This window comes from Petaurus breviceps, unplaced genomic scaffold (genome assembly GCF_028583685.1).
Source record: "Petaurus breviceps papuanus isolate PSGF00001 unplaced genomic scaffold, PetGlider_PUasm1.0 90537, whole genome shotgun sequence".
In the NCBI taxonomy this organism is placed as follows: domain Eukaryota; kingdom Metazoa; phylum Chordata; class Mammalia; order Diprotodontia; family Petauridae; genus Petaurus; species Petaurus breviceps.
Window position 1 is genome coordinate 611,043 of NW_027187271.1, and position 18,697 is coordinate 629,739.

Genomic DNA, 18,697 nt, shown 5'->3' on the forward strand with positions numbered 1-18,697 from the left:
AGCATTTTGACTGCCTTCCCATGCCTGTAATGCTCTTCCTCCTCATCTTTGCCTTCTGTATTTCTCCAAGTCCTAGCTAAAATCCCACCTTCTATAGGAAACCTTTCCTGATCCCTCTTAATTCTACTACCTTCTCTTTGTTGATAATTTCCTTTTATTCTGTCATAGCTTATGTGTACATACTGTTTGCATGTTGTCTCCCCCCCACTAGATGGTGAACAAAAAGTAGAAAGGGAGAAGGAGGTACTCGGGAATGACAGGATGGAAGCTGGTGGCTAGGCTGAAGAAGATTGATCCCTGGGGGTTCAGCACTGAGTGACTTAGTTCTTCCTGGGTCTCCAGAGGTCAGGTTTGGAGAGTGAGAGAACAATGGCTAAAAGATGGTAGAAGGTCAACTAGGAGAGGAGAGGGGGTGGTTGACAGTGTGGAAGTTACAGAAAAGTAGGCTCAAAACTGAGAAGCGATTTAGCTCTCAAGGGAATGTGTTTCAGTTCCATGGTGGGGTCAGAAGCCAGAAGCAAGAGTTTGAGAAGTAAGGGGAAGGTTAAGAGATGTGATTGGACTTTTTTTTAGCTCTTTGATTGTGAAACATAAAAGAGATAAAGCAACATAGTTTGAGGGGATTATGGGTTCAAATGGAAGGGAGGATTTTTCTTCCTTTTTAAATATTTATTGAGGTCTTTTGTTTTTCACACTATGGGTGTTTTTTTTTGTTTTCTTAAGCAATTGGGGTTAAGTAACTTGTTCAAGGTTATGCGGCCAGGTGTTTCTGGGTGGGTGCTAAGTGTCTGAGCTCCCATTCGATCCCAGGTCATCCCGACTCTGGGGCTGGTGCCCCTACTCACTGTGCTACCTGGCCGCCCTACACTCTGGTTTTAATGTGCTACTTTCACTCCTAATTGAACCTCCTTTGTCACAAAAACAACTAAATAAAACTAATCTGTGAAAACAACTGCTTATGAGAGAATGTAATATTCTGTACTAGTAGTTCTCCCTTCCCTTGTTTTGAGAAGAGTGAAATGTGTTTTATTAACTGTTCTTTGGGACTAAAATTAGTCCCTGCAGAAAATATAAGTTCCTCTCTTTTTTAGTGTTGTTTTAATTTACTAATTGTAGTTATGAAGAAACAAATTAACTACTCTGCATTTGGGGCACAAGCCTGCCAGAGACAGGTTTATTAACTTAATTATTCTAATTCTAAGCATTGCTGCTTAAAGAGAAAGGAATCCCAAGGGGGCAGACTTTTCCCATGCTTTTGTAACTTTTTTTTTTGCTTTTTGGAGGGCAATTGGGCTTAAGTGACTTGCCCAAAGTCACACGGCTAGAAAGTGTATCAAGTGTCTGAGGCCTTCTGACTCCAGGGCCAGTGCTCTATTCACTGTGCCACCTAGCCACCCCTGCTTTTGTAAATCTCACTATGAAACAAGCCATCTTAGAGTTGCAATTTATAATCTGCCCAAAGACACAATTCTACAGTAAGATCTCAGGTGAATAATTGTTCAGTGAATAGTTTTGATTCATCAAACAGAATAGTAGTTCCTTAACTTTTGGCATTTCTTGGAGAATTATTTTGCCAAAATCATTCATTCCCTCTTTAACCATTTCCCTTAAGGATTCTTCTGCTTAGAGGTCAGCTCCAGGAGGTATCAAGAGATTTTTAACTGAAGTAATCAAAGCATTAGTCTAACCATTTTGGAGAAGAGTCCTCTCTGGGCTTAACCAGGCCCCTCCTTTTAGAAACTAGGCCTTCAAAAAGAATGATATAAGAATATTTCAGTGCAGGGCATTGTTTCAGAATTGATAGCACAACTGATAAGGGTTTCTCATTCAGTTGAATAGTCCAAAGGCTTTGGCCTAGGATACTGAGAAAACAGCTTTCTTAATATTTGTAAAAGGGATGAGGGAGGCCCAGTGTTCTTCCACATGGTCATTGTAATACACACAGTGTATTGTTCTTTATCTTAGCTTGGTAATAGATTTGGTCGGTGTGGTGGTGTAACTTTCTTCATTGGGGCATTCAGCTCCATGGGTGCAGGAGCAGAGTAGCAGTATGGTACAGGGGAAAACATGCAGGATTTGGAGTCAGGACACGGTTTCAAACCTCCTGGCTCTGCTCCTTAGTTGTGTCACCTTGGGCAAGTTGCGTCACCTCTGGACCTCACTTTCTTATCTGTAAAATGAGGAATTTGAACCAGAAAGCCTCTAAGGTCACTCTAGCTCTAAATCTGTATAATCCAGGTTTAGGACTTTACAGGGCATAAGACAAGCATGTAATTTTAACCTATTAACTATAGGGTGAAGACTGAAAGGAGGGAAGTGATAATGGTCTGGGAGAATACAGAGGGTGGAGGTTGCAGTGAGGTCCCTTCTGACTCTCAGTCTGTCGCTGTAATCCTTTGTAAAAGAATGAAGCCAAAGGAGAGGTGGAAAGATAAGAGAGATGATCACAAAAGGAAATTTCAGAGACCAAACTACTGAAAACGGCCCAGTTTTGGTTGATGGCAAAAATTGAAGTAGGAGGCCAGGAGGTTTGAGGGACATCAGGGTTTATCTTGAAATCCCACAGTATGAGGTTGCTAGAGAGGGAGCCAGCTGCTGAATTCCTTGAGGAAGAAAAGGCTGTCTCAGAACAAGAGATCAGGTTAGGGAAGTAATAGTAGAACGGGATGACCATCAGAAGAAGGCTGCTTAGTGTTGGGAGCAGAGGGAGCATTTGGAAGTGGCTTTAAGGTGTGAAGAATATGGTCTTTGCCCATCGTGTGAGGGGCACGTGAGAAAAGGAGTACCTCACCCTGCAGAGGATGGCCAGGGATCCTGTGTCTTTTGGGGAGAACCAGGTTTCTGAGAGTATAAGAAAATGGAAGGGAAGAAAGGAAGGAATCTTAGATGAGGGAAAATGTGTCCAAGATTGTACTAGGGTTTCAGGACATCAGGGTTTCACAGTGACAGATGGTCCTTCTGAATCAGAAGGATTAAGGGAAGAGGAAGTATAGATTTAATAGCTATACACTATTTGGTTAACTGGACCTGCCCTACAGGGTGCTGTTCTGTCTCAAACATCAGGGAGGTAGGCAGTTGAGGCAGCAAGATCAAGTCTTAGGATTTAGTCATTCCCTGGTGATCGGATCCCCAGGGTCCTGCTGAATTCTCACTTTGCCTTATCCTCTGATGGGCAGGCAGTAATGGGGTTATAGATTGCACTTGACTCCTATCTAGTCTTGGTAACTGAAGCCTTGGACTTGTGTGAGGTCCAGGCAGGAAGATAGTGGGTTTTAGGTTATAGAGGGCAGGGGTATTGTCCCTTTCCTCATAGGGTTTGATGCATGGCAAATTAGGTGGTGCCGCTCTGTAAATTCCAGGCCAGGGAGGGAGGGACCTTCAAATCTTGTTCCTAAGTGGGACCAGAGCTGGAGCCCCACCTTTGCAGATCCAGTGATGAAGAAGGAAAAAGGTGCTAAGGTAGGAGTCTTAGCATCAGTGGTAACACCCACCCTTTCTGGGCACTTGCTTAGTGATAACAGAAGGGTAAGGCTTTGGTGTGGTGACATGGGGCAGAATAGGGTCAGCCTCCACAAAAGCAGCTGGGGTCCCTCCCCTGCCTTCCTTCACCAGTCAGATGAAACAGCTTCAGTCTCGCATCCTGGCTTCCATCTTAGTAAAGGGCTGTGTTCCACTGCATTGTGTGTGCTTCATGGCTCTCTTCTGTTCTGATTTTTCCCCTTTGATCTCTGACCTTAACTGTCTGTATCTTTTCATCCCCTTACACTATCTGATCTTTCTCTTATGATTGTTTTCATGACACTTGAGATCTCTCCTCATTTCCTTGTGCCTCCTTCCCTTCCCTTTATCCCTTATCCCTGACTGGTTCCCCTCTCCTCTTGATAACTTGTGTCTTTACTTCCTACAGACCCCTCATCTAGTGAACCTAAATGAAGATCCCCTGATGTCAGAGTGTCTTCTCTATCACATCAAAGATGGCATCACCAGGTAGCCATTCTCCTCAGTGACCCTTTATATGTTTACCTGTTGTTAGCTTCTAGGATCGACCATCTTTTGGGTTGGCAGAAGTGACATTTTGATATTCTCCTTTGTCTTCACTTCTTGAGAAAGATGTCTATTTAAGATAACACCCGTCTTTGGAAATTAAGCCCTTAAAAACCCTCAGGCACTCTACAAGTACCCTGGAAAATTGCTTACCTTGCCTTTGTGTGACCTCACTGCTTATGACGTTGTGGCCATCCTTATCTAAGCTTAAGGAAGAAATCCCATCAAATGTAAGATGGAGGTCCCAAATCTAGTCCTAGTTGGTCTGTTCCTATCCCTGTGGCCCTCATACAGTTACTGAATATCCCTGAGCAAAGGGCCCTCATGGTTAGTTGCTTTGGGAGCTCCAAGGATGGGAGAGAAAGGAGGTACATTCTACCACCTGAGGCTTATATGCATAAAATTAATCCAGATTCTCTCCATTACCATGACAAAGAGATAGAGCTAGCCTCCTTTCCCTTTCCACCAGTGTTTCATGATTTCTTCTTGGCAATTGTTTTTCCAATACAGGATTGTTCTTTGCATTAATTTTACTCTGATTCACTTGAGTAGAAATGTAAAAAAAAAAAGTTAGAGTTTTGGGGTGGGAGAATAGATAAAGGGAGAGAGTATAGTAGACCTTACCTCTTAGAATGACCCTAGGTTCCAATACCAACCTAGGGACTTCATTTTTTCTGAAAGTCCCACTTTCCTCTAGCTGGGATCCTGGAATTTTCAAAAATTCTTCCCTATATTATTCCACTGTAACCCACCTACCATTTCTTCCTCTTTGCCTCCTTAGAGTAGGCCAGGTGGATGTGGACATCAAACTGACTGGGCAGTTCATCTTAGAGAAGCACTGTGTGTTTCGGAGCCTCACTCAGCCTGATGGAGAAGGTAACTCGGGCTCTGGGCTGAGCAGGGAGGCTGGACATATCATAGACTGACCACCCAGTGAGAATAGAGCCCTTTGCCAGTGCTTTGGGGGTAAATGTTTAGTGGAGAGATACAGTTCCTGGCCTTGAGTGGCCTGAGGAAGGAGATACAAGATGCGTGCTTTGGAAGACATAGATCAGTATATCACAGCATAAAGGTCATTGCAAATCAAGGCACCAGGTAATACCAGGTCTGCTGTTATCCCGTGTACTGCTTTGAGCATCTGTAAAATTAGAAGACTGAACTAAGTCATCTCTAAGGTACCTTTTAGCTCTGCCATCCTCTAAGTCTGTGAATAAATAATGGCATGAATAGATTGGGGCAGTATTACCCAGGGAAAATGTTGGAGGATGGAGTGGGGTTGAGAGCAGGGACTGGGTGGAGAGGAGGACAGACCATCCTCACTTCCTGGGCCCCCTCAGCAGGCAAGAGCAACATCAAGGTATGTTTTGGGAATACGCATTTGTTTTAGCAGAAGTTACTTCTGCTTGTCATTTTGAGCAAAGACTTCTGGGAATTTTGATTTTCTGGAGTAGCTGTAAGCCATGAGGACTTTGGGGAATTGTAGACCTGATGAGCATGAACTCCAAAGCCTCTGTAGAAACAGGCTCTTGGATGTTGCAGGTCCAGGGGTGGCTGAAGCATCCAGGCAGTCAAATTAAAGAAAAGGTTGTTTTGGTTAAGATATTATTTTGTGGATAGAACCAGTCAGATAACTTTGGGGAAACAACGGGTCCACATGCAATCAGGCCAAGTTAAGTGAATAGCAGCTGACCTGGGAGAGGAGAGCAGGGAAGAGGGTGCCTCGTGTGCTGTGACCACAAGAGACCCGTTTCTTGCCCTCGGGTAGGAAGAGGAGGAACTTGTGTGGTCCCTGAGGTTGTGGTTTTGGTTTTTCCCATTCCCTCCCTACCCCACAATTGGTTTGGATCACAGTTCATTATATAAAATTTATGCTTGGGTTCAGGAGATTGATATTTCTTTTTAATGTTTTATTGGTGCTTTCCTTTTTTTTTTTTTTTGTAAAGTCATCATCTCTTTCCAGTGATTTTTCTGCTCCCCACCCAGATAAACTTCTGCCTTGTAACAAGTACAGTCGAGCCAAACAAATCACCCCAGTGACCACATCTGAAAATGTGTGTGCATCTCTGCATCTCAGGTCACCTGAGGCATGCTGCTTCACAGTTAGCCTTAGGGAGTTAGTCACACTTGGTCACCTCAGCAAGTTAATGTGGTTTGTTCTGGCTCAGTTCAGATTTCTTCAGGCGGCTGTGGGGTTGGGTTGAACTTAACAAGTTACTTGCTGAGTTTCTGTTAAATATTTGTCCATCTTGGTGCTGAATCACTCCGGCAGGAGATAGAGATACAGGTATGGCCTGGGAGCAGGATACAGGTGTGTGAAAAATAGGTCAGCAGTGGGGCAAGGTTATGTCTCAGTGCTGAATTGAGTGGTATGGATAGGTAATAGAGGAATTAAGAAAAAGAGGGAATTGATATGGATCATAGGATTTAGAGTTGTAACACACCTAGCACTGTCATCACAGGGATGTCCAGTTCAAATAGAAACAGATCTGATATAGAAAACCACCAATTTACATTATGTGTGTTATATTGTATTTTTCTTTATTTTGCTAAACGTCTCCCAATTACATTTTAATCTGGTTCAAGTCTCACTTTGGAGTTTTGAAAGCTGCATGTGGCCCAGGGAAGTTTGACTCCTTTGCACCTTACAGATGAGGAGACCTTGGTTCACAGTTAAAGTAGTTAGTGCCAGATTCAAACCCAGGTCTTTCTGCCTTCTTCAAATCTTTCCACTACACCACAGTGCCAACATTGGGCATCTTCTAAGCCAACCCCATGTGCTGGAGGTACCTAGGACCCAGATAGCCCTCCACATATGTCCCTCATCTTGGAATATAGGCTTAAGTGATTCCAGTTCTCTCCCCACATTGTCACAGTTCCCTAAGCCTTCAGCTCAGGCCACATCTCTTGGAGGGAACCTTATCTCCAGGGTGTCCAAAGAGCCCCCCTCCCCATACACGTCAGAAATCTCTCTTTTCCTCCCCCCACACCAGCAGCACTTCCTCAGGACTCAGCTCAGGCCAGCTTTTTCCAGATCCCCCTTCCCTCCTCCCCTCAACAAATTCCTGCCTCTGCTTTAGAGGTTACAGTCTCTGCACCTTTTCCCTATCCACAATCCCTAGGCTCAGTCCCCATTATGTACCCAGAACTCTGAGGTCTTTGTCTGCTAGGCCACCTTAGACTAACCCAGGAAGAGCAAAGAGAGTGGGGAAAAAAGCATTTTAGGAGGGAGTGGGGAAAATCCTGAGCAAACTGCAGAAGAGCTGAGCATGAGGGCTGTGGGAAGCAAGGGAGAAGCTGGACCTAACTAGAGCATAGAGTTCATGAGGGAGAACAGGAGGGATAGCTAGTGGGAGTTATGTGAGAGCCAGGGTAAAGGTTTTGGACTTTATTCTAAGTTGAGATGGGATCCAGTGAAGGCTGTTGATCAGGAAAATTATCTGATGGAAGTTGTAAATGATGAAGATTAATCAGATAGCTCTTTGGAGGAGTAGGGAGAGAGCTAGGAGCCTGTTGTCATCTAGGTGGGACTGTATTGATGATGGCAGTAAGAATGAGAAGATTGGAGATCAGAGTGATTGACTAAGGTTGTCTCCTGGGACTTCTAGGCTTTTCAGACAGTGATAATGGTGATGGGTGAGGAGGTCCACAGCAAGGGCAATTGAATTAGAACTAACCACTCCTTTACTCTTCCCTCCTTGTGCTGCCACCCAGCGGGGCCAGTCCATCCCCCACAGGTAGGGGGAGGGTCATTGTGAGCTTGAGAAAGTGTGTGTGTGCATGTGCGCGTGTACGCGCACATGTGCTCTTGAGCACGCATTGGTATGAGCAAGTATGCTCGAATGTTTGCATAAATGGTTTGGGATTCTGGGGGAGCTGGGAGGAGGGTGGGACAAGGCATTTTACAATCGCATAGTCACTTCCTCCTTCCTCCCCCACCCCGAACCCCCCACCAACTTTCTCCAGTATTTAACTCTCTTTTTTCTTCCCAGTTGTGGTGACTCTGGAGCCCTGTGAGGGAGCTGAGACATATGTAAATGGGAACCCTGTGACCCAGCCTTTGGTGCTAAGATCAGGTAGAAGGGCCTCAGAGGTGGGATTTCTGGTACTGGGTGGGTTTGGGGTATATACGATGGAGACTGAGGTCAGAAGCATGGAAGTAAAAATCACAGAATCTGAGAGTTAGAAAGGACTTTGAGAACCTCTATTGAGAAGGAACCCATGACTCCTGCAGCAACCCATTTCACTTTGGGGCAATCATAATTAATTGTTTTTATGCCACTCTGCAACTTCTACCCATGGCTTCTAGTTCTTCTCCCTGGGGTCCAGTAGAAGAAATCTAACTCATCTTCCACATGATATTTAAATTACTTGAAAACAGTTGTTATGATCCTTTTAAGTTCTCTTTCTCTTCAACCAATCCTTGTGTAGTTTGGGTATGTCCTTGTGGAGTGGCACCCTGTCCCTTTCCCTTTCTCCAGGCTATTTCTTTCACCCACTCTACTTTAATGCTATCAGGTTGGGGCTTCTATAAGGTGGGCAGTCATGATGCTACAATTCACTTTCAGGATCCTAGAGGTAACCCTGGTATGGGAAGTTACATGTCTACTGCTGATTGTAGCTCCCGAATCCCCCCGTTTAAACAAATTAGCCAAGGTGACTCATGAGAGAAGCCCATGTGCCCGCCAGGACAATTTGCAGCTCTTGCCTATGGGCCTTGAAGTCCTTGGTCTCCTTAGGCAACAGTCCGTGCCATGTATGAATGGCACCTAGTTGTTCCACTTAATGAATTGCTCCTGGACTCCATTAGATTTGACTTTGAGGCAGTATTCGGATCTTTTAGCAAAAGAAGCTAAAAAGCTCTTTTTCTGCTGCCTACAAACATGCCCATGTCTCCTCCATCTTCGTAAAACTTCAACCTGATCTTCCATCCCCACTAATTATCATCCTGTATCTCTTCAGCACTTTATGGCTAAACTCCTTGAAAAAGTTGTCTATAATAGGTGTCTCTCTGTCTTTTCTTAACTCCGTATAACCCAGCTTCCAACCATATCATTTAACTGAAACTAGACACTCTACCATCACCAGGGATTTGCCAAAACCTCAGTGTTCATCCTTCTTGACCTCTCTTCAGCCTGTGCCTGTCACTTGCCATTTTCTCCTTGACACTCTCTTATCTCTAGGTTTTTGGCACATCTCTTTCTCCTGGTTCTCCTCCTATGTATCTAGTTGCTCCTTCTCCTTCTTCTTTCCTGGGTCTTCATCCAAGTCACACTGAATGACCATGGGTGCCCCACAGGGTTCTGTCCTGAGCCTTCTTCTCTTCTACCTCTGTACTCAGCTCCCATCAGCTCAGATTCTCCAATCTGCTTATTCAGTTCTAATCCCTTTGCTGACCTCCAGTCTCACATCTTCAGTTGCCCTTCAGACATCTTAAAGTGGATGTCCAGTAAGACATTTTATACTCAACATGTCCAAAACAAAACACATCATCTTTCTCCCTAAGTCCTCCCCTCTTCGTTATTTCACTATTCCTGTTGAGGGCACCCTCATCCTTCCCAGCCTCACAGTGTAGGCTCCTTACTATCTTTCATTTCTCCCCCCCCCCCCCAATCTGTTGATTTCACCTTTGCAACATCTCTTGATGCCCCTTGGTCTCTGATATTGCCACCACCTGGTACAGGCTCCTATAACCTCATACCTGGACTGTTTTAATAGTCTGCTGCTGGGTTTGCCTGCCATCAGCCTCTCCCCACTTTATCCTCCATTCAGCCACCAAAGTGATTTTTTATTTATAAGGTGCTGGTCCAACCATATTAAACTCATAATCAGTTCCTGTGACTATTATCTCAGAAATAAAATATATAATCCTTTGTTTGACCTTAAAAACCTTTCCTAAGTTCATAGCATTCTCTTTTCCTCCCTCCCACATCTTTCCAGGCTTCTTATATCTTCCTTCCTTCCACATACTCTTTGGCTTCCTGGCTATTCTATGAACAAGAAACTCCATCTCTCATCTCTGGGCACTTTCTCTGACTGTTCCTCCTCACCTCTGCCTCCAGGCTTCCCTTAAGTGCTAACTAAAAACCCTTCTTCTACAGGAAGCCTTTCCTAGTTGCTCTTAATTCTAGTGCATTCCTTCTTCTGATTACTTCCCACTGATCCTGTGTTTTGCTTGTTCACTCATGTTTGTTTACACCCCCCCCCCCAGATTGTGAGCTCCTTGAGGGCAGGAGCTCTTTGGCCTTTCTTTGTATCCCCGATGCTTAAAGCACAGTTCTTGACAGCACGTAGGTGGTTAATTAATGTTTATTAACTCACTGTTTTCTTCCTCCGGCTTCTCTTATTCACACTGTTAGATAGCATGAGAAACGTATGCTTTGCCAAAGATGCACAAAGGAGTAGTCATAAAGGAAAGAAACCTGAGATAGGCTGGACAGATATAGGGACGTAAAAGCGGGGATCAGGCAGTCAGATTTAAATCGCTTTCCTGTTCCAAGGGAGCAGAAATGTGGAGTCATATTCTACTATAACTTTCTCTTGCTTCACTGTTAGTTGATCCCTAGAAAAGATAGGGATAGTAAGATCAGGCTGTGGTGAGGCTCCTTGTAACTGGGTGAAGAGAAGGGAAGGGTGACTGGGATTTTTTATTTTTATTTTTTTTGGCCACATAGAAGCTCTAGTCCAATTTGGGATGGAAGGGAGAGAGGGTGCTATGGCCCCCCTGGTATCTCTTGGAAAATCCTATTATGCTCTTTGGATGTCGGTAGAGCTCAGTTGTGGGTAAAGATCTATTGTGGGTAGAGAAATGTACGATGAAAGATTATTTACCTTCTCCCATCTCCAGGGAACCGAATTGTACTGGGAAAGAACCACGTCTTCCGTTTCAATCACCCTGAGCAGGCTCGACTAGAACGAGAGCGAGGGGTCCCTCCACCCCCAGGGCCACCTGCTGAACCTGTGGATTGGAACTTTGCCCAGAAAGAGCTCCTAGAGCAGCAAGGCATTGATATCAAACTGGAGATGGAGAAGAGGTGCCTTTGTTGGGGGGAGTAGAAGAGGGAAGAGTGTGCCTAGGTATCTGCTTTGCTACTATTCCTTTATTAGGGGATCCAGATATCTGCCTCTTTTTTTAACCCCTAATATTCCTCTCCCATGTGCTACCCTTCTTACTACCAAGCCTCCTTAACCCCACAGAAAAAAAAGTGATCCTGAATTTTGTCTTTCTCTTCCTTGATTCAGGCTACAGGATCTAGAGAATCAGTACCGGAAGGAGAAAGAAGAGGCTGATCTTCTGTTAGAGCAGCATCGATTGGTGAGTGGGACAGGGAAGGTCAAGGACTAATGCTGGAGGAGTGGGGAGGTCGGCAGAGAAGGACCCTGGCACTAATGACTAGGCTCCTCTCATGGCCAGTGGTAGGGTTTTGAGTGACAGTAGGGTTAGGCAGAATATGGTTTCTTTGGGGGCAGGCAAAGGGATTGACCCTGCAGTAGAAATGAGAAGTAGGATGAGAAATTAGGATTAGGGTGAAGATAGAGTTTCAGGGATCTAATAGGAATAAATAAAGCTAATGGTGGGATAGGGGGCAAAGATTAAAGTAGAAAAATGGAGTTCATTACAAAATATTTGTTCGAGCTAGAAGGGCCCTCTGAGATCTTGTCCTACCCTGTCATTTTATAGATGAGGAAATGGAGGGCCAGCAAAGGGAAATGATTGGTCTGGTGTCATACCCTTAATTAGTGGCAGAACCAGGAAGATAATCCCATGTCTTCTCACTTCCTACCTAGTTGTTCTTTCCACTGTACCCTGATTAATTGAACAACCACTGTTCTCTTGCTATCATCCCTGTCTTAGCTCTTCTATGACATACTGGGCCCAGTAATCCCAGGTGTATTATAAGCCCTAATCCTCCATACCTTTCTGTGACCCCAGTATGCAGACTCGGACAGTGGAGATGACTCAGACAAACGCTCTTGTGAGGAGAGCTGGCGGCTGATATCGTCCCTGAGGGAGCAGCTTCCACCCACCACAGTCCAGTCCATCGTCAAGCGCTGTGGCTTGCCAAGCAGTGGTAAGCGCCGGGCCCCAAGGCGAGTCTATCAGATTCCCCAGCGGCGGCGGCTACAGGGCAAGGACCCCCGCTGGGCCACAATGGCTGATCTGAAGATGCAGGCAGTGAAGGAAATCTGTTACGAGGTCGCACTGGCTGACTTCCGACATGGGAGGGCAGAGATCGAGGCGCTGGCTGCCCTCAAGATGAAGGAACTTTGCCGTACCTATGGCAAACCTGAAGGGCCTGGGGATGCCTGGCGGGCTGTGGCAAGAGATGTTTGGGATACAGTAGGGGAAGAGGAGGGAAGTGGAGGAGGAGGGTCTATGGAGGATGGGGCCCGAGGGGCTGAGGTGGAGGATCTCCGAGCACACATCGACAAGCTGACTGGAATCCTACAAGAGGTGAAGCTGCAGAACAGCACCAAGGACCGGGAGCTTCGGGCACTGAGGGATCGAATGCTAAGGATGGAAAGAGTCATCCCCCTCACACAGGTGAGGCAGTCCTGGCAAGCACCCTATAGGTGTGCATGTGTCTGGCTTTTGCTCACCTCTCCATCCTCTTCCACTACCCTGAGGAACCTTTGTTCTTAAAGCATCTCTTCCTACTGCCCATCCCTAGTCATCCATTCCATCATTGGAGTCTTCCTCTCTTCGGTACTTGGCCCTTAACTTTTGTTCCTCTTACATCTGTTCTTGGTAAGGCCCCTGACGGAGCCGGCACTGTGCAGTTAGAATCAGTGGGAAGGGACCGCTTCAGGCTAGATCGCAAAATGCTGTCCTAGCGCTGTGGGTGGGAGGAGCACTGGACTGAGACCTGGGCTCCAATATTGGGACCTCTACTTATTTAGTCACTCTTGGGACATTGGCTAAGTCACTTAATTATTCTGATATTCAGTTTCTTTTGTAGAAGGGCAGGGTGAGGGAGGAGGGATGAATGTTGGACAAATGATCTCTTCCATCCTTAAATTCTATGGTTGGAATGGTAACGCTTTAAAGTGTGATAGGTAGCTTTAGTATTTAGTATATTGTTCCTGTCTTACATATGAGGAAATGAAGGCCTAGTGGTTATATCTAAGCCCAGTGGCTTAGAAGCACAGCAAGTAACTGTTGGCACTGAATGAATGGGCCATTCTTTCCCCGGACTTTTTTCTCCCTCTTCTCTGTCTTCCAAGACCCAGTTACCCCCATTTCCCACCCATCTTGCCCTTTCACTTTTCTTTTCCTACTTTTCACAGGATAATGAGGATGACGAGGATGTTGAGGTGACCTGGGCAACCTCTGAAGGGATAGAAGGTCCAGAAGAGGCAACCTATGGGGCTGTTACCCCCACTGTCCAGCCCCCATCCCCTCCCCCCTCAAGCTGGGAGCGGGTGTCCAGGTTGATGGAAGAGGACCCTGCTTTCCGACGTGGCCGTCTTAGGTGGCTCAAGCAGGAGCAGCAGCGCCTGCAGGGGCTACAAGGTCTTGCTGGAGGCCGAGGTGGGGGGCTCCGCAGGCCTCCTGCTCGATTTGTTCCACCCCATGATTGCAAATTGCGATTTCCCTTCAAGAGCAACCCCCAACATCGGGAGTCATGGCCTGGGGTTGGAGAAAGTGGGGAGGCTTTGGCTATACCCCAGCCCCCTGAGGAGGGTACTCTTGTATCAGCCACCACTCCTAGAAGGCTCCCCAGTCCTCGTCGGCCCCACAGGCCCCGGAGGAACTCCCTGGATGGAGGGGGCCGCCCTCGGGGTGGGGGCCCCAACCAGCCTGAATCCCAACAGTTTCAACCCAAGAAGCACAATTATTATCCCCAGCAGCTTCAGCCTTACCCAGCTCAACGGCCCTCTGGTCCTCGATATCCTCCCTACACCACACCTCCTCGAATGAGACGGCAGCGCTCAGCCCCTGACCTCAAGGAAAAAGGGGCAGCTGTGTGAGGACAGGGCCCAATTGGGGCACCTTGCTGAGAGGAGGGATGTGGGCTGCTGCTCCCCCACTTGTAGGATTATTGGCACAGGCAGGGACAGAGATGAGAGGGGCAGAGCAGGTGATGGGGGACTTGAGCAGGTTGGTCTAGGCGTTGAAGGAAATAGTAGGACGCACAGCGTAGTGTTGCCAGGAGTAAACCAAAGGGAAGGGAAGGAAAGGGGGGTAGGCTGCCCTGAGGCTATGACTCCCAGAGGGAGCACCTCCCCCCAAATGCTGCTAAGAGTGGGGTGCTGTGTAGACAGTTTTGTGTGTTTTTTTTTTGTTTTGTTTTCAAGTGGGGCAGGTATGATGACACTAAGAGGGCATTATGAAATTCCCTCCCCAAACCAGTGCCTGTGGTGGGTTTCTATGTTAAGGGGATGGGGCTGTCCTAAGATTTCCCATCCCCCTCCAGGCCTTCCACTACATTTTCAGGGGCATGCCAGGTTTTGTTGGGGTCCCACAGCATGGTGGGACCCTTCATTAAAAGGAAGCAAACAGGGAGGGCTGTGGCTCGTTATTGGTGATGTGATGGTGTCGATGGGGGAAACAAGGCACAACAAAGATGGAGGAAAAAATTAGAGTAGAAGACTAGAAGAATTAACAAGGATTTGTTCAAGTTTGTCTTGGGTGTGTGAGTGTATTGTTTGGCCTCCTTGCCCAGGCTGAACACACCCTGTGTTGCTTTGCTTTTTTTGGGGGGTGGGGGGAGTGGATGGGGGAATGCCATTTTAATGAGGGAGACCTGCTCCCTACCCATTTGTTCTTGGGAAATTGCAAGGCATCTATGGAGAAATACTTTTGATTTAACCTTCACTCTGATACTGCTTTGGTCATGTTTTGCCTTTCTTTATAAAGATTATAGCCCAGGGATTCTCAAAATTATTTTACTTACAGCATAGTGTTTGCTATGAGGAATCACAACACACTGAACATTTAAATTGGCAACAAAGAAGGGTTTTCAGGCAGTGGGGCCTCCAGACCCATTCCCTAGGCCTTGATACTCTTATGCTTCTCCTCCTCCCCAAATATTTCACTTTCTTTACCTCCTTAGGCCTCATAGAAGAGGAGGAGGAGATGATTTGTGCCTCTTTGAATAGAACTATTATTGTAAACTTTCTGATTCTAAGCCAAGAATAGTCAGTGTCCTACAATGGGAATGGGGACAGGGGAATTTCATAGCATACTTAGCAGAAACTCACTCCACACAGTTACTACTGCATACCTTTTGAGAACTACTTCTGTACTTCTGTGTTATCACAGAGCTTAGATTTTATAAAGCACTTTACAGTTACACTATCCAAACATCCTGCCTTACCAAAGTCTTACCAAGTGTCCCTATCACCCCTTTTCTTATTATGCTGAAGAAAGAAGAGCAGGTGAGTGGAGAAGTAAGGGGATTTAAGAAATGCCATACTGGGTCTGATCAGCGTCCTCACCAGTCTAGTGTTTTTTGTATATCTGACATGCTACTTGTGAGAAAGCAGTTTTCCACAAAAAGGACTGTTACCCTAGTAGCTATATTTAACCAAGCAATATCCTGCAGTGGATCTATTATCTATGTACTTGTATTAACTTTTCTTGATTTTATTTTTTCAACCTTCAACATTTTCAACCTTTGCCATCCTTAAGGGAGTGAGTGCCTTAGGCTTTGCACCTACCAGTGCCATAACGAGACCAGGGCAACTTAAGTTTCATCCCCAGGTGCTAAGTTTAGAAGGAGCTAATAACACTTGTCCTTCCACCTGGTAGAAACAATAGAGTTTCATACAACCTGAGGGCAGTCTAGGATGATTTTCTCCAGTTCCCTGCTTCCTCACCCCAAGCAACTCAACTGAGATTTTACCATGTATGGTTTCCCTGGTGCAGTTTGTAGTCATTTTCTCAGATGTAAAAATTTCTAGTTATTACGGTTACATTTGTTTGCTCCTCAGCTATTTTCAGACTTAGTTGTTGAAAAATCTACTTGCTTTAGGATTCAGTGGTTTGATGAAGAAACCCATTTCTATCCTAGTCACACCTTTCACAGTCTTCGATTGTTCGCTTTCTGTCTTGAGCTTTGAAGTGAGAGCCTGATATTTTGTCTTTCCTCATTGGAAACCTTTGCAACCCTGGTACTTCAGCTGTTCCTTAGACCTTTTCCAACTTCATCCTGTCTGCTTTGAATGTTGACGGGACCTACACACAGTCTTCTGGGTGCAGATAAGTAATTTGTACCAGAGAAGGAAATTTCCTCTTCTGCTGTTGACATCCTTACTTGATGACCAATTTGTTGTTTGGCAGCCAATTGTAGAGATACTTTCGGCTAATGTTTCAGAGTGAAATGCCCTCCCAGATCTAGGTTGTAACTGATAAGCCATTAAATTCATCCACTGGAATTGAATTCACTGGCACACATGCTGTGCCTAGTATTGTACAAGACTCTACAGAGGATAAGACCATTTTTGCCCATGAGGAGCATGTACTCTAATTAGGGACACTAACTGCACACATAACCAAGAACTTCATGTCTATAGAGTGGGGTTTACCAGGATTCTCCCACCAGAACTGTACTTGTAGAGCCAGTATCATCACCTCTTTATAGATGGAGAGACTAGCTCAGAAAGAGTGTGTTCATCACAGTTACCATTTGAACCGAGTTACTATAATACCCATGAGAGTGAGTTGTGGGGAGCAGTGCACCCAGAACTCGACGAGAAAGCACTTATCTATGGTGAGGTTATGAAATCAGACCTTGTCGTTTTTGTATTTGAGTACCCACACACTTTAGAACAAACTTGTATTGATGATTGACTTTAAAAACAAAATAGCCATTTCTGTATATTTCCCTTCTCTGACCCACTGTTGCAAGGAAAGTTAAACAAAACCGACCATCGCATTCACAATGTATGTACTCTGTACCCGTTTTCTTCACTCCTACCAAGAGGGTAAGGTACCAATTCACTCTTTTAAGATGTAGTCAATATTTTTGTATAATCATCACTGTGGGGACTTGGAGTCCTGGAAGTTCCTGTATAGGAGGTAGGTGGAATAGAATTTAAGAGACTTCCCTGCCTTGGAAATAAAATTACTCCAATTGTGCTCAAAGATAAAGTAAAGGGCAAGAGAACTAGATGTGGGCATATAGGTCTGGAACTCTTTGTACATTTGCTCTTGAGCTTTAGGAGTTTCTTATCCTGGGGGAAATTGAGGTGCCCAGCAGTTACTGATGGAGCCAGGGCTATTGATAACCTTATGGGCAAGCAGCCACAAATTTTGAGATTGGCCCTGCTGGGCTGTAGCAGTCATAAACTGCCTCAATCCGAGATTCCTGGTGATTATGACTCAAAGAGGAAAAAGCCAAACCATTTCTCCCCAGATTTACAGCACCCAAAGACCCAAACAGCAGGGATCAGTGTAGCAGAGGCGAGTTTGGAGTAGGGGAAGTAGAGGGGAGGGGAAGACCACTCACACCATGCTATGAAGATTCCCTTCCTCATCCTTTCTATGGTCTGCAGTAGTGAGTGGTTCAGGTTTGTTCCTCTAGCACCCCCAAAAGATCTGGGAGGACAAGCAGATGTTTTGGGAGATTGTAGGTGGAGGAGGGTGCTACATAGTGTTCAATATTTCCTTTCATTTTAATTATGTCCAATAAACTTTGCTGCCAAAGTACATTGAATTTGTACTTGTATATATTATTACATAATCATAGATTTTGAGTTGAAGGGGACCTTAGAGGTCATTGAATCCCACCCCCTTCATTTTGTAAACAAACAGAAAAGGGTTAGGTAACTTGCTTGGGGTCACACAGAGGTGGTGTTTGAACTCAGATCTTCCTGATTACAGTTCTTTCTGATCCTGATTCTATCTAATACACCTACGTATCCCTCCAACAAGGAAAGGAGGTCTTTGAAGAGGGAGAAGAGATTGCATACAGGTGGTTGGGGGCTATAACCATAGGTGTCCTGATAGATATTTCATACCATTCTGTAGTTTAAGTTCCAGACCTGGCCAGATTACAGCAGGAGTTAATAGGAGTAGTTTGTGGGCTGATCAAGTTCTGATAGTGAGTGAGTGTACTGTCGCTTTTCAGGATATATGCTGGAGTGTAATGATTGTGGCCTTAAGGAGACTTCTAGCAGTTGGATAACTCAAGATATTGTATCCCTTGCTGGATAATTCATATAATGACTATAAATTTAAGAAAGGCGCACTCTGCTAATGTCACTGCAGAATGCCACTATTCTATTACAAGACCCTAAGTATCACAAAGGGCATGTACAGACCATAAGTATTATAAAAGCATTTGCCACCCCCCCCCCCCAAATAGTTCTCAGCTGACACATAGATGCTTACCACCTATCCTTAACTTCAAGGCTTACAAAGGGCTTTACAGTATATTATTTGATCCTCACACAGTTTCTTGGTGGTAAATACTACATTATAACTGCTGTTTCACAGATGAGGGAACTGATTTCTCAGGGATATTATTAAGTGACTTGCCCAGGGTTGTACAATTATGAGTTGTTCAAGGCAGGATTCAAACTTTTTTCCAGTCCTCTCTCCAGGTTGACTCCTCTCTCTCTCTCTCTCTCTCTCTCTCTCTCTCTCTCTCTCTCTCTCCAATAAACCTGTCCCTTAATATATAAATTATGTCCCTTGGTTCCACATATT

General features: G+C 45.3%; 1 protein-coding gene across 6 annotated transcripts in view; it reads left to right on the top strand.

The window, feature by feature from the left end:
• The window catches only part of KIF1C (kinesin family member 1C), a 31,197-nt gene extending 13,502 nt beyond the window's left edge, over window positions 1-17,695 (top strand). For all 6 annotated transcript variants that reach the window (XM_069063213.1, XM_069063216.1, XM_069063214.1 and 3 more), the window contains 7 exons: window positions 3,908-3,987; window positions 4,826-4,920; window positions 8,034-8,117; window positions 10,889-11,075; window positions 11,284-11,356; window positions 11,975-12,586; window positions 13,330-17,695. In XM_069063213.1, the coding sequence (XP_068919314.1) occupies window positions 3,908-3,987; window positions 4,826-4,920; window positions 8,034-8,117; window positions 10,889-11,075; window positions 11,284-11,356; window positions 11,975-12,586; window positions 13,330-14,013 (1,815 nt within the window). In that variant the 3' untranslated portion in view covers window positions 14,014-17,695. The remainder of the gene's footprint in view (window positions 1-3,907; window positions 3,988-4,825; window positions 4,921-8,033; window positions 8,118-10,888; window positions 11,076-11,283; window positions 11,357-11,974; window positions 12,587-13,329) is intronic.
• Window positions 17,696-18,697: the final 1,002 nt, after the last annotated feature.